This window comes from Entelurus aequoreus, linkage group LG02 (genome assembly GCF_033978785.1).
Source record: "Entelurus aequoreus isolate RoL-2023_Sb linkage group LG02, RoL_Eaeq_v1.1, whole genome shotgun sequence".
Taxonomy (NCBI): Eukaryota; Metazoa; Chordata; class Actinopteri; order Syngnathiformes; family Syngnathidae; genus Entelurus; species Entelurus aequoreus.
The window spans coordinates 88,812,165-88,825,555 of record NC_084732.1 but is presented as its reverse complement, the minus strand read 5'-3'; the positions used below and the strand labels follow the sequence as shown (position 1 = coordinate 88,825,555).

Sequence of the window (13,391 nt, the reverse complement as noted above, 5' to 3'; positions counted from 1 at the left end):
GTGGAGCGGAGGTTTTTGAAAGAAGGTAAATAAAGTGGTCCTCGTGTAAACTGGAGCCTCCGTGTTTATTATTTTGTAGTTTCATACAGTATATGCGACATTTATAAACCCTCGGTTACACTATTTAAAAAAGTTATTTAATAAGAAGCCAAAAAGTGCAAAAACAATAATGTTCATGTTGGAGGAGTTGTGAATGACCGCAGGGCCACAACATTAGGTACACCTGCAGACTGCAGCACGGATTTCATATTTAATTCATTCACAACTCCAACACGAACATTATTGTTTTTGCACTTTTTGGCTTCTTATTAAATAACTTTTTTAAATAGATTAAATCTTGCACGTGGAAAGTTTAAGTGTGGGCTTTAGTTGATATAACACTCCCGTCAGGGGGTGCATTCTACGACGGGAGCGCATTAATCCAGCACAACAGCGGGGCATGGACTTCATTTATAAGTAAAGGTAAGACCATAATAACGTTTTTTTTAATTAAATATGTTTTTTTGTGTGCTACAGTTTGCATGTGTAAAGTTAAAGTTAAGTTAAAGTACCAATGATTGTCACACACACACACTAGGTGTGGTGAAATTTGTCCTCTGCATTTGACCCATCCCCTTGTTCACCCCCTGGGATGTGAGGGGAGCAGTGGGAAGCAGCGGCGCCGCGCCCGGGAATAATTTTTGGTGATTTAACCCCCAATTCCAACCCTAGATGCTGAGTGCCAAGCAGGGAAGAATGCTGGTATGAGTTTTTAAACATAATCCGTTAACTGCTGCCAATCAAATGGTGAATAAGATACTCTTTAGGGTTCATATTTTTGTAAATCTGACTGTGATGAAGTCAGTGCCTCACCAGCCATGAACCTCACCGCACGTCACTGGTATATACTGTATATATATATGTATGTATATTTATATATATTTATGTATGTATGTATATATATGCATGTATATATATGCATATATATATATAAATATGCATGCACATATGTATATATATATATATATATATATATATATATATATATATGCATATATATATATGCATGTATATATATATATATATATATATATATATATATATATACATGCATATATATATATATATATATATATATATATATATACATGCATATATATATATGCATGTATATTTAGTATATATATATATATATATATATATATATGTATATATATATATATATATGTATGCATGTATATGTATGTATATGTGCATATATTAGGGGTGTAACGGTACGTGTATTTGTATTGAACCGTTTTGGTACGGGGGTTTCGGTTCGGTGCGGAGGTGTACCGAACGAGTTTCCACACGGACATATTATATTGTGTAAACAATACTCAAAAATGCCGGACATTTGAGGCATTTAAGAAACTCCGCCCGTCCTGGCCTGCAAAAGAGGACATGTCCGGTGAAAAGAGGACGTATGGTAGCCCGGTCGCTGCTAGCATGCCAGCAAAAGAGGACATGTCTGGTGAAACCGATCGCTGCTACACAGCCTGGCCCCCTGCCAAATTGTTTTAACCCAATGCGGCCCCCAAGTCAAAAAGTTTGGGGACCCCTGCTGTACATGATAGATACTTTGATAAACCCTTTGGGTAAATTCAGGTATTTCTCATAGCTCACACAGTAAGACGTACGGATTACACATTAAAAGAATGAGAATATAAACAATAAAACCAGGCTAATATAAAGAAAAAGAACACTGTAAAATAGATGAACCTTTAACATCACCTTATTGAAGACTTGTTGGTGAAAACAGCGATGAGCGAAGAGGTACCTTCATACTTGCCCGTGAGTTCTTTCTCATGGTTTCTCTTTTATCAAAGTTGTGTCCCAAGTGCGGTACAATTTTCCCAGGTAATGTTCTATACATCAAATTAGGAGATATTTTATTATGGATCATTATATGTGTTGAGGAAAACAATGAATTTCATCCATTAGAAAATGTAAAAAAAGTGTAACACTTCACGGATGCATTATTCTAAATGTGCAATATTGTTGAATCCAAAAAATATTTATTATTTTCCCCAAAAATGTTTTGCCATACTAATGTAAGGTAAAGATGCAGTAAATAAACACATGTTTGCATGATAGGAGAGTTATTGCTTTATTTCAATTCACTAATCAGCAATTGGCAATAAATGGTGATGTATAATCCTGATGTTGTGTACAATTCCCAGATCTTGTTTTTGAAATGTATGTAAATGTATCTCTCTGCAGGTAAAGTGTTCCACTGCTGCACTGCAGGATGCAGCTGCTCCTTCCCAAACATGCACAAACTAATGGAACACACCCGACGTCATCATAAACCCAACCTGTTCTTCCAGTAGGTCACTTGATTGATTGATTGATACTTTTATTAGTAGATTGCACAGTACAGTACATATTCCGTACAATTGACCACTAATTGGTAACACCCGAATAAGTTTTTCAACTTGTTTAAGTCGGATCCACGTTAATCAATTCATTGTAATCAGTTCACTACACTTATCCATACAACGCTAACCTCCTGAAGACTTTTGAAAAAGACAAAAAGAATATGATTTTACTGTACAAGCTGCACATACTGTATATTTACAAGTAGGTGAGAGTAAGAAGAGTTTTAGTGAGTTTTTAGTTTAAATTCATTAAACTAGTGTTAGGGCAGCATGGACCCTAATTGCGACTTTTTTGCCGAAAATTGCAATTAGAATTCAATTTGCAATTGTATACATTCAGCCAATTTACACAGTCACCATGACAACTTTTTGCAGATACTGTAGAATGGTGTTTATTAGCACACTGACTGCATCGGCTGCAGCACACACAAACTTGCTAATTCCTTTTTAACTTTTGATTGGCCAGCAGGTCAAGGTCAAGCAGCTCGACAGTGTTGATAGTCCAACACGTCTATCACACAAAGGAGTAGAGAAAAAAATATAAATAAAAACCTCAGCCTTTTAGACTTAGACAAACTTTATTGATCCACCCAGGGATATTCTTTATTAATGTAGGTTAGGTTATTGCAGTAATTAAAACCACAAGCAACATGGCTCGGTTGGTAGATTGGCCGTACCAGCAACTCGAGGGTTCCCTTTTCGATTTCTGCTCCCGCCATCGTTGGCAAGACACTTTACCCACCTGCTCCCAGTGCCACCCGCACTGGTTTAAATGTAGCTTAAAGATGATATTGGATATTGGGTTTTACTATGTTAAGCGCTTTGAGTCTCTAGAGAAAAACGCTATATAAAATATAATTCACTTAATGTCGATAAATGGTGCCACACTAATAAATGTTTAATGAAATGAATCATGACATATGCTTTTCTCTGACTGCTTGCTTCCTTTCTTACATATTTACATGTGTTTGCTTTGAAGTGGTTAAGTGGATGTATTGTGTGTGTGTTTGATACAAGTGCCATAGGGGTTTTAAAAGAAACAAATATGATGATGTCAATATTACAAAAAATGTGATGATGTCTTATAACCTAGACATCTGAACAGTCAACACTAAGATTTCCAGTTGAATGTCCTGAAATGAAGATTCTTTAAAACACTCCTTACCAACTCCACCGGCACAAAAAAGTAATCACAATATGCCTTGATACGTTTTGGCCTTTAGTGTTATTGCCGTTCGAATCTGAGCTTTTGGGAAAACGTCTGGTAGGAAAGATTCAGTATTCTTTTGAACATATCATGCAGTGTTTTTGTGAACCTAAACTTAAAAAAAAAAAGCTGTGAATCCTATTTTGATCTATTGGCTCCCTCTGTGTGTAGGTGCGAGAACTGCCGCACAAAGCTAAAATCCTACCGTGGCCTCCTGAGTCACCTCAACACCTGCTCCAAAGTTCCACGGGGGAAAATCAAGTCAATGGAGCCGACATCCCTTCAAGCGGTCGCTTCAACAACTAACCCAAACCCACCTCAGCTGGAGGCGATGTCCACGCCACACCAACTCACCTCTAACATCACTGACAATTCACTGTCTGATACCACTCTTCCGCCTATCCTCCTTCCTCAATGCTCGTTGAACCAAGACACTTTCAGGGTCTCTAGTGGTCTGGGAGAAGAACCCAGGTGAACCTCTCGTCCACTTAAAGCAAACCCACCTCAGACCAATACTCTAGTATTTACACCATTTGTTCTTGAGAGGCCATTTATAAACTGTGTGAACAAGAACATTAAATGTGTTTTGAATAAAATACACAAAAGCCACACTTGTACCAAGCCACATACTTTCCAGGAAGCTCACCGGAGTAAAAGTGGAATTTTCTGCGGTCTACGATACTTGAAAACATTTACAAGTACAAGTGAAAGAGCAGAAGGGGAGAGGCTAATGAAGTGGTTCCAATTAACAAAAATAATGAGAAAAGAACAGAGCTAAATATTGCAATCAACATGTGCTGTAAATTTAAAAACGATGTGACAATACTATGCTGTAAGGGTGTAACGGTACACAAAAATTTCGGTTCGGTACGTACCTCGGTTTAGAGGTCACGGTTCGGTTCATTTTCGGTACAGTAAGAAAACAACAAAATATAAATGTTATGGTTATTTATTTACCGAAATTTGTAAACAATGGCTTTATCCTTTTAACATTGCTTTAAAATAGCTCTGTGTGTGATGGATGTGAGCCACCACTAGGCTGATCAGTGCAACAGCAGGCAGTCATGAATGCTAAGCATAACAATAACATACATATACACACAGGGTCCATTGCCAGGGTTAATGCAGTCAACATATATAAAATAAAAACTAAATAAGATAAGGCTCAGAATTGGTTTCTTAACAAAACCTTTCTACATATAAAGTGCAACATTAAACGGCTTCAAGTTGTTGCTCAGATTAAATAAAATGACAAAACTTTTCTTCTACATATAAAAAGTGCAACATTAAACAGTTTCAAGTCACTCAGCCTCAGATTAACTTTTCTTCCCCCCCCCCCCCAGCCTTTAGCCCTGGTGACTTTCACTCAATTTTCATGTTTTTTGCCAGAAAAATCAGTTTATCCACATTGTCTGCAGAAAGAGCAGACCTGCTTGCAGTTACAAAATCTCAGTGGGTCAAAATCTAATTTTTAATGCAATATGGTCTTAAATCTGCTGCTATAAAAACACCAATGACATTTGTTGTTGAAGCGATGTTCACTTGGGTGTGGTGACGCTTCAAATGGGTTAGCATGTCTGACGTGTTGTCAGAAGCATACCCTACAGCTGCTGAACAATGTCGGCAAACCTCCGTCCTCCATTGTTGTATCGCACCGTGAAGCCGACGTATTCCCAAACGGGAGATCTTAATGAGGCAAGAGGGTCTTCCAGCTGTCTTTTACATGTTGTCGTAGCCCGGTCGTTGCTAGCATGCCGTGTGTTGTGCCTCGGTGTGCATTGTTTACACAACGTGCGGTACTCTACTTAATATGTCCATGTGGAAACTCGTTCAGTACACCTCCGAACCGAAACCCCCGTACCGAAACGGTTCAATACAAATACACGTACCGTTACACCCTTACTATGCTGTCATAACTCACCTCCAGGAGCTACATTGGCACAAACAACACAGAACTCCAACTTCCCAGTTTTATATCCTTTTAATAAAGATAAATATCAAATCTTCAGGTGTGATCCTTGGTGGAAAAAGTCTGGACAGCTCTGTTGTAAACAAACAGACAAAGTGGTTGAGGAAAACCACAACTGGAAATATTAATACTGCTCTTCAAGCAGAGGTGCCGCTACATTCACTAGGAAACTAATCACTAACTTTTTGGATACATTGTACTTGTTAGAAACGCTACTTTTACTTGTTAGATTGAGTTTCATTCCGATCTTTACATTTATTTATGTCATGATTATATTTGTATATCATCTATTAGTATTGCTTGCAAAACGTCTTTATTTGGCTTGTTAAAGAGACTTGGAGGAGTCACGGTCACGTGACTCCGTTTCACCAAGCCAACATAAGAATTAATGATACTTGACTTTATTTCACCGATCAGTCGTAGTCACGTTACTGCATTCAAAACTATACACTGTAAAAGTGACATGTCAGACGAGGTGATGTCAATGTTGACCTCGTTACAAAATAGAAAAAAGAAACCGTTCTATCAGTCATGCGCCGACTGGTGTCGGTAGACATGTTCACATTTCAGCCTACTTACCTATTTACAACTAGAGAAAACACTGCTAATATTAGCCCTGTTATGACAAACATGCATCTTTGGTGGAATATATATTGTGTTATATATGTTGTGTTATATATGTTGTGGTATATATGTTGTGGTATATATGGTGTGGTATATATATGTTGTGTTGTATAACCATCCATCCATCCATTTTTTTCTACTGCTTGTGCCGTTCGGGTCGCGGGGGTGCTGGAGCCTATCTCAGCTGCACACGGGCGGAAGGCGGGGTACACCCTGGACAAGTCGCCATCTCATCGCAGGGCCAACAAAGATAGACAAACAACATTGACGCTATGTTGTGGTATATATGTTGTGGTATATACAGTATGTTGTGTTATATATGTTGTGGTATATATGTCGTGTTATATATGTTGTGGTATAAGCATTCACCAACAACGGTTGAATTGCAAGTACCGATAAAAAAATAGCTACTAAATAAATTATGTTACTCGCCAGCTAATCAGTACTTGAGCACAGTAGTTTGTCCACTGAATACTTACTCTTACGTAGGTAATTATTTGGATGACTATTTTTAATTACTCTATATTCACACCAGATGAGGCAATTCCTGAAGGAATTGCGTGTGAATGCTCCAATGCTGAAGTTGAACTGAAATCCTGGAATTTGTTTTAGAATTGTTGAAGTAGAGCACACAATTCCCAAACAGGCGGAATATTTTGAAGTTGGAACGGTTTGAATCAGATGAAAAATGTGGGAGTTGTGGAACTTTGAAGAATGTCCCATTGATTTCAATGGGAATTTCCCCCAAAATTGGAAATTTCAGGAAAAGCGGGATTTTTTTGAAAATGGTAAAAAATTTGAATATTCTGAATGAGTTGAAATGGTTGGTGTTGGAATTTTTCAAATCGGTCGAGAAATGTTGAAGTACTAACATGTTGAATTGAGAAATGGTATTATGGAATTTTGGGAAAACCGGGAATTTTTCCAGTTCAAAAAAACAACTTTGTATCTTTTCCTGATTAAGAAGAATATTTTGAGGGTGGAACGGTTGAAATGAGAAATGTGGAAGCAGTAGTCGCCAGAAAAAAGGGTGGAAATAGGGCTTTGGAAAACCAGAAATTTTGGAAAATCCTGGCTTTTTTTTTTACTTCCAAAAAAGGTAGGTTAGATTTCCAGAATGGTGGAATTTGTTGAAGGTGGAATGGTTTGAATAGGTTGAAAAATGTGGAAATGGTGAAAGATTGAAAAATGGCCAATTCAATTTGAATGGGAAAAATGTCCCGGAAAACATGAAATTCTGGGGAATCTGGCAATTTTTGGAATTTGTCAAGGGAAAGCCCACAATTCCCGAATAGGCTGAGCAGTTTGAAGTTGTAACGGTTTGAATAGGGTGAAAAATGTGGAAGGTAGTGCGCGCCAAAATCTGGAGAAGAAGAAGAAGAATAAGTACCGGTAGTTAAATGAATTTTGGTGTAGAACATTTGGAGCATTCACACAATTACTCTAAAACAGTGCTTCTTAATTTTGTTCTATTACGACCCCTCCACACACACACACACACACACACACACACACACACACACACACACACACACACACACACACACACACACACACACACACACACACACACACACACACACACACACACACACGTGTTTGCATGACTTATCAGGACTTATGACAAAAACGTGACATTTGGGTACATGCCTTTCCAATGGTCCTACAGGCCTGGGAATCAGACTGTTAGTGACCCAGAATTTTAGGAACATAGTGATCTATTGAGATTTTTGAGACTCTGTTGTTTTTTTGTGAACCTGATTTTTATGCTACATTTGAGGACCTTGTCAGGTTTAGGTGACATATGACGACCATGACGTCACAGAGTGTTTAAGATTTCAAGTTTATGTGACATATGACGACCATGACATCACAGAGTGTTTAAGATTTCAAGTTTCTGAAATATGCCAACCATGACGTCACAGAGTGTTAAAGATTTTGGGTTCATGAGACATATTAGGGTCCATGGCATCACAGTGTTTAACATTTCAGGTTTATGTGACATATGATGTCCATGTGTCACAACATTTCAGGTTTATGTGACATATGAGGCTAATGACATCACAGCGATTTAACAAAACCACCTGAGTTGGTTTAGTTCATGTGTTGTCATTTAAAAAAAATCCCAATCCCACGCTACTGTAATCTAAAACCAAGAAGAGTTTAAAAGAAACATGGGTAAACATGTAATTGTCGATTAAGTTTAACTGTATTGGTTTTGTGGATTTTGTCGCTAACAATAATCTGGAATAAATACGAAACGCTTGCTGTTTATCTTGCTTTTTTAATTGCTGGTAACATACTCAAACTAACACAGAAGATGTGGAAAAACAAATGTTTTTCCTTTTTTTGATATGATTCTGTTATGGACATAGTACTTGATGGCAAGCCAATCTCTGTCCTGTAGAGCTACTAGTTCTTTATGGAGGCAGGCTTCACAATCTTTTTTACCTGGTACTTTGTTGCCAGTTATAAAATGCAACATGTGTCATTCAACTGCTTCCACTTCTTCACCTTTGCAGCTGTCATAAAGGAGACAAAATACAATGTCTAACTGAAGGAATAATGACTATAGCAGTGAAAAGGTGCAAAACGTAATATAATATTCTAGTTAATAATGTGGAATATTTATTTACCTCGCTTTGGAGTGGAGCACGTTGAAGAAGCTTGAGACATACCCACTTCCAGCGCTTTGTCCTGCTGTGAATCTGAAAGGAAGAATTAGAAAAATGTAAAAGTAAACATTTAACATATTGCACTTTGTAAAAAGAATACACTTTATATCACACTTAACACTTTCAGTCACTACAGAATTGTAATACTTTACCATTGCCCGTTTTGGGTAATGGTGCAACTTTTATGAAACTTATATTTTGTGAAGTGTTCTCTGAAGAATGAGCGCTGCAAACTGTCTCTAAAAAACTATGACCACTGCTTGCTAATGATGAACTGAAACTTCCAGGTTTGCTTGAATTGGTGATTTCTCCCTGTGTTTTGACTATCCCAAATGATTTGATGGTCCATCCATCCATCCATCTTCTTCCGCTTATCCGAGGTCGGGTCGCGGGGGCAGCAGCCTAAGCAGGGAAACCCAGACGGGGCAGCAGCCTAAGCAGGGAAACCCAGACTTCCCTCTCCCCAGCCACTTCGTCCAGCTCTTCCCGGGGGATCCCGAGGCGTTCCCAGGCCAGCCGGGAGACATAGTCTTCCCAACGTGTCCTGGGTCTTCCCCGTGGCCTCCTACCGGTCGGACGTGCCCTAAACACCTCCCTAGGAAGGCGTTCGGGTGGCATCCTGACCAGATGCCCGAACCACCTCAACTGGCTCCTCTCGATGTGGAGAAGCAGCGGCTTTACTTTGAGCTCCCCCCGGATGGCAGAGCTTCTCACCCAATCTCTAAGGGAGAGCCCCGCCACCCGGCGGAGGAAACTCATTTCGGCCGCTTGTACCTTTCGGTCATGATTTGATGGTGTCCTTCAAAATATTTTGAGGGAGGCATGGTATGACTCTTAGATCACTGCTGCAAACACTTGTATCTGAAGAACTGCCTCTTGAGTCTGGAACATAAGTGTTATCTTCAAAATCTGTATTGTCGGAGTATTCAAGATCCGATACATATCTGATGGAAAATTAAATAACTTTAAACTACATTTCCAGGCCAACAACTTTAGTCAAACACTTTTTATATGTGCAGCTCGTTAAAATCCTACTAGAAATAATATTTGCATTTCTTAATAAGATTTATTTTTAGTAACAGTTTTAATCAGATGGAAATATGTTTCCTAACTACATTTGACACATTCATTATTGCACAACAAGGGTTTCCTCTTAATTTAACTGAAAGTGGCGCACCGCCACATTTTCATTGCCGCCTCATTTTGAAAGTATGAGTTTTACGTGAAAACTAATTAAAATAATATAATGTATTGTAGCCCTACAGAAGAGGTCACTTAGAGTCAGACGCTATTTTTAACTTTTCTTACCAACCTTTTTGATAACAAACGACACAGTTCCAACAGGTTTTATCTCCTGGGCAAACACGTTCGTCTCTGTGCTGCCCCAGACACACAACAACAGTTCTAACAGGTACGGATGGTGTGATTGTGATCATAGGAACAATGAACATCAAATGAACACCACACGAACGTAAAAGATTTCCACCCTCAGGTAATTACAGTATGAATGGATATATATATAGTAGGGCTGCAACTAACAACTAATTTGATAATCGATTAATCTGGCGATTATTACTTTGATTAATTGATTAATAATCGGATAAAAGAGACAAACTACATTTCTATAATTTCCAGTATTTTATTGAAAAAAAACCAGCATACTGGCACCATACTTATTTTGATTATTGTTTCTCAGCTGTTTGTAAATGTTGCAGTTTATAAATAAAGGTTTATAAAAAAATTAAAAGCCTCTGCGCATGCGCATAGCATAGATCCAACGAATCGATGACTAAATTAATCGCCAACTATTTTTATAATCGATTTTAATCGATGTAATCGATTAGTTGTTACAGCCCTAATATATAGCCTATTATTTGCGCACTATTTACAAGTGACGTACCGAAAACACGACCACCGAAAAAATACTTTGATCACTGAAAACAGCGCTGCAGAAACCGGATGTAAACAAGAGGCACCCCATTGTCTGGAGCGTTGTCAGCATTTCTGTGATGTAGACATAAATTGAATTGAATTGAAGAAAATGAGTGACAAGAAGTACACTAAAAAGAACCAGAAGTACACTAAAAAGAACCAAAAGTACGACAAAGCAAACATAACCTTTGGATTCAACGTAACTACAGTAAGAAAAAATAAAAGTCCGGTGTGTGTTTTATGCCATCTTAACTTTTGCAACATTTTATTTTTCAGATAAGGTTTTTTCAAGTGTCAAATTTAGAGTGGATATAATAAAATAGACATGTAATAACCTTTTGGAGGGATGAAGTCGGTTAATCGCTCACATCTGAATCTGGAGAATGTTGAGATAGAACATCAACAGTTGGTGTCTGCAACAAAACACAAAAATATAATGTCAGAACTAATTAATTATAACATTATCAGCACTTTTTGTTGATAACATTCTGAGCATACAGTGCCAGATAAATAATAAAGATTATTATAGAGTTTCAGCTCTTAGACAATTAATTAAGAATGTAACACTCACTAAAATGTGGTTCAAAAAATATGAGGACCTGAATTGAAACACTCATTTTAAAGCTTTGACATTAACATTGTAACACACACTTATCTGGTTTAGAAAATATGAGGACCTTGTATGAAACACACCTAAGTCTTTCTTGGTTCAAACAATATGAGGACATGACGAGTGATCACATGTAGAATTTATATTGTTGACTTGTAACATCTCCTGTTTTGCTAAACATGAGTTCTAAACTCCACACTGACTAACATGGATGTACCCTTACCAAAATGTTGTCATATAAAATGATCTGTGAGAGGTTAAAAGTATTAAATGTCTTTCGAAGTATAGGTTGTGTCAAATTTAGAGCAGATATAGTAAAATAGACATGTAATAACCTGTTGGAGGGATGAAGTCGGTTTATTACTCACATCTGAATCTGGAGAATGTTGAGATGGAACATCAACAGTTGGTGTCTGCAACAAAACACAAAAATATAATGTCAGAACTAATTAATTATGACATTATCAGCACTCTTTGTTGATAACATTCTGAGCATATAATGTCAGATAAATAGTAAATATTATTATAGAGTTTGAGCTCTGAAACAATTCATTAAGACTGTAACACACAATAAATGTGGTTCAGAAAATATGAGGACCTGGATTGAAACACTAATTTGAAAGCTTTGACGTTAACGTTGTAACACACACTAATGTGGGTCAGAAAATATGAGGACCTAACATGAAACACACTGAAATATTTCTTAGTTCAAACAATATGAGGACATGACGAGTGATCACATGTAGAATTCATGTTGCCGACATGTAACATCTCCTGTTTTGGTAAACATGAGTTTTAAACTCCACACTGACTAACATGGATGTACCCTTACAAAAATGTTGTCATATAAACTGATCTGTGAGAGGTTAAACGGATTACATGTATTTCGAAGTATAGGTTGTGTCAAATTTAGAGCAAATATAGTAAAATAGACATGTAACAACCTGTTGGAGGGAAGAAGTCGGTTTATCGCTCACATCTGAATCTGGAGAATGTTGAGATGGAACATCAACAGTTGGCTTCTGCAACAAAACACAAAAATATAATGTCAGAACTAATTAATTATAAGGTTATTATAGGTTGTGTCAAGTTTTGAGCAGATTTTGGGCAGCACGGTGGAATAGGGGTTAGTGCATGTGCCTCACAATACAAAGGTCCTGAGTAGTCCTGAGTTCAATCCCGGGCTCGGGATCTTTCTGTGTGGAGTTTGCATGTTCTCCCCGTGACTGCGTGGGTTTCCTCTGGGTACTCCAGGGATAGGTTGATTGGCAACACTAAATTGACCCTAGTGTGTGAATGTGAGTGTAAATGTTGTCTGTCTATCTGTGTTGGCCCTGTGATGAGATGGCGACTTGTCCAGGGTGTACCCCGCCTTCCGCCCGAATGCAGCTGAGATAGGCTCCAGCATTCCCCGCGACCCCAAAAAAGGGACAAGCAGTAGAAAATGGATGGATGGATAGTAAAATAGACAAGTAATAACCTGTTGAAGGGATGAAGTCGGTTTATCGCTCACATCTGAATCTGGAGAAAGTTGAGATAGTACATCAACAGTTGGTGTCTGCAACAAAACACACAAATATTATGAGCATATAATGCCAGATAAATAGTAAAGATAATTATAAAGGGTTTCTGTCTCTTGTCCCGCTCATGTCTTGAGATGAACTCCCCTTGGTACTCGGCCACAAAGGATCCTTTTTCAATTGATGCAAGAGCAAATACACCACATCCTGATAATACAGAGTTTATCAATGAACAGTGTTTGGAAAATCTATTTTAAAAAGGAATAATTATAGTTAGTAGTTACTTGACCAAACATTTTAATTACTAACAGAATGACGCTTTCATAAATGTAAATAATTACAAAAAAAAAGTAATTAATGTGTATGGGTATGTGGGCTTGTATTAAGCCTCAGGGAGTTGAACGCCCCTGCCTTACATAGTTCCGGGTCACCCTTGGGCAAGGTGTAGCACCCGA

General features: G+C 37.9%; 1 protein-coding gene and 1 long non-coding RNA gene across 2 annotated transcripts in view; one reads left to right on the top strand and one right to left on the bottom strand.

The window, feature by feature from the left end:
* Positions 1 to 5,594, top strand: part of LOC133664817 (zinc finger protein 414-like) — a 16,689-nt gene extending 11,095 nt beyond the window's left edge. The window contains exons 3-4 of the mRNA XM_062069750.1: positions 2,242 to 2,347; positions 3,778 to 5,594. Coding sequence (XP_061925734.1) covers positions 2,242 to 2,347; positions 3,778 to 4,081 — 410 coding nt within the window. The 3' untranslated portion in view covers positions 4,082 to 5,594. The remainder of the gene's footprint in view (positions 1 to 2,241; positions 2,348 to 3,777) is intronic.
* A 2,876-nt stretch (positions 5,595 to 8,470) lies between these two features.
* Positions 8,471 to 13,157, bottom strand: LOC133664815 (uncharacterized). Its single transcript, XR_009828633.1, has 6 exons — positions 12,897 to 13,157; positions 12,361 to 12,438; positions 11,785 to 11,829; positions 11,142 to 11,219; positions 8,836 to 8,907; positions 8,471 to 8,721 (listed from the first exon to the last, which is right to left on the bottom strand). It is a non-coding gene; the product is annotated as an uncharacterized LOC133664815 (long non-coding RNA).
* Between the last annotated feature and the right edge of the window lie 234 nt (positions 13,158 to 13,391).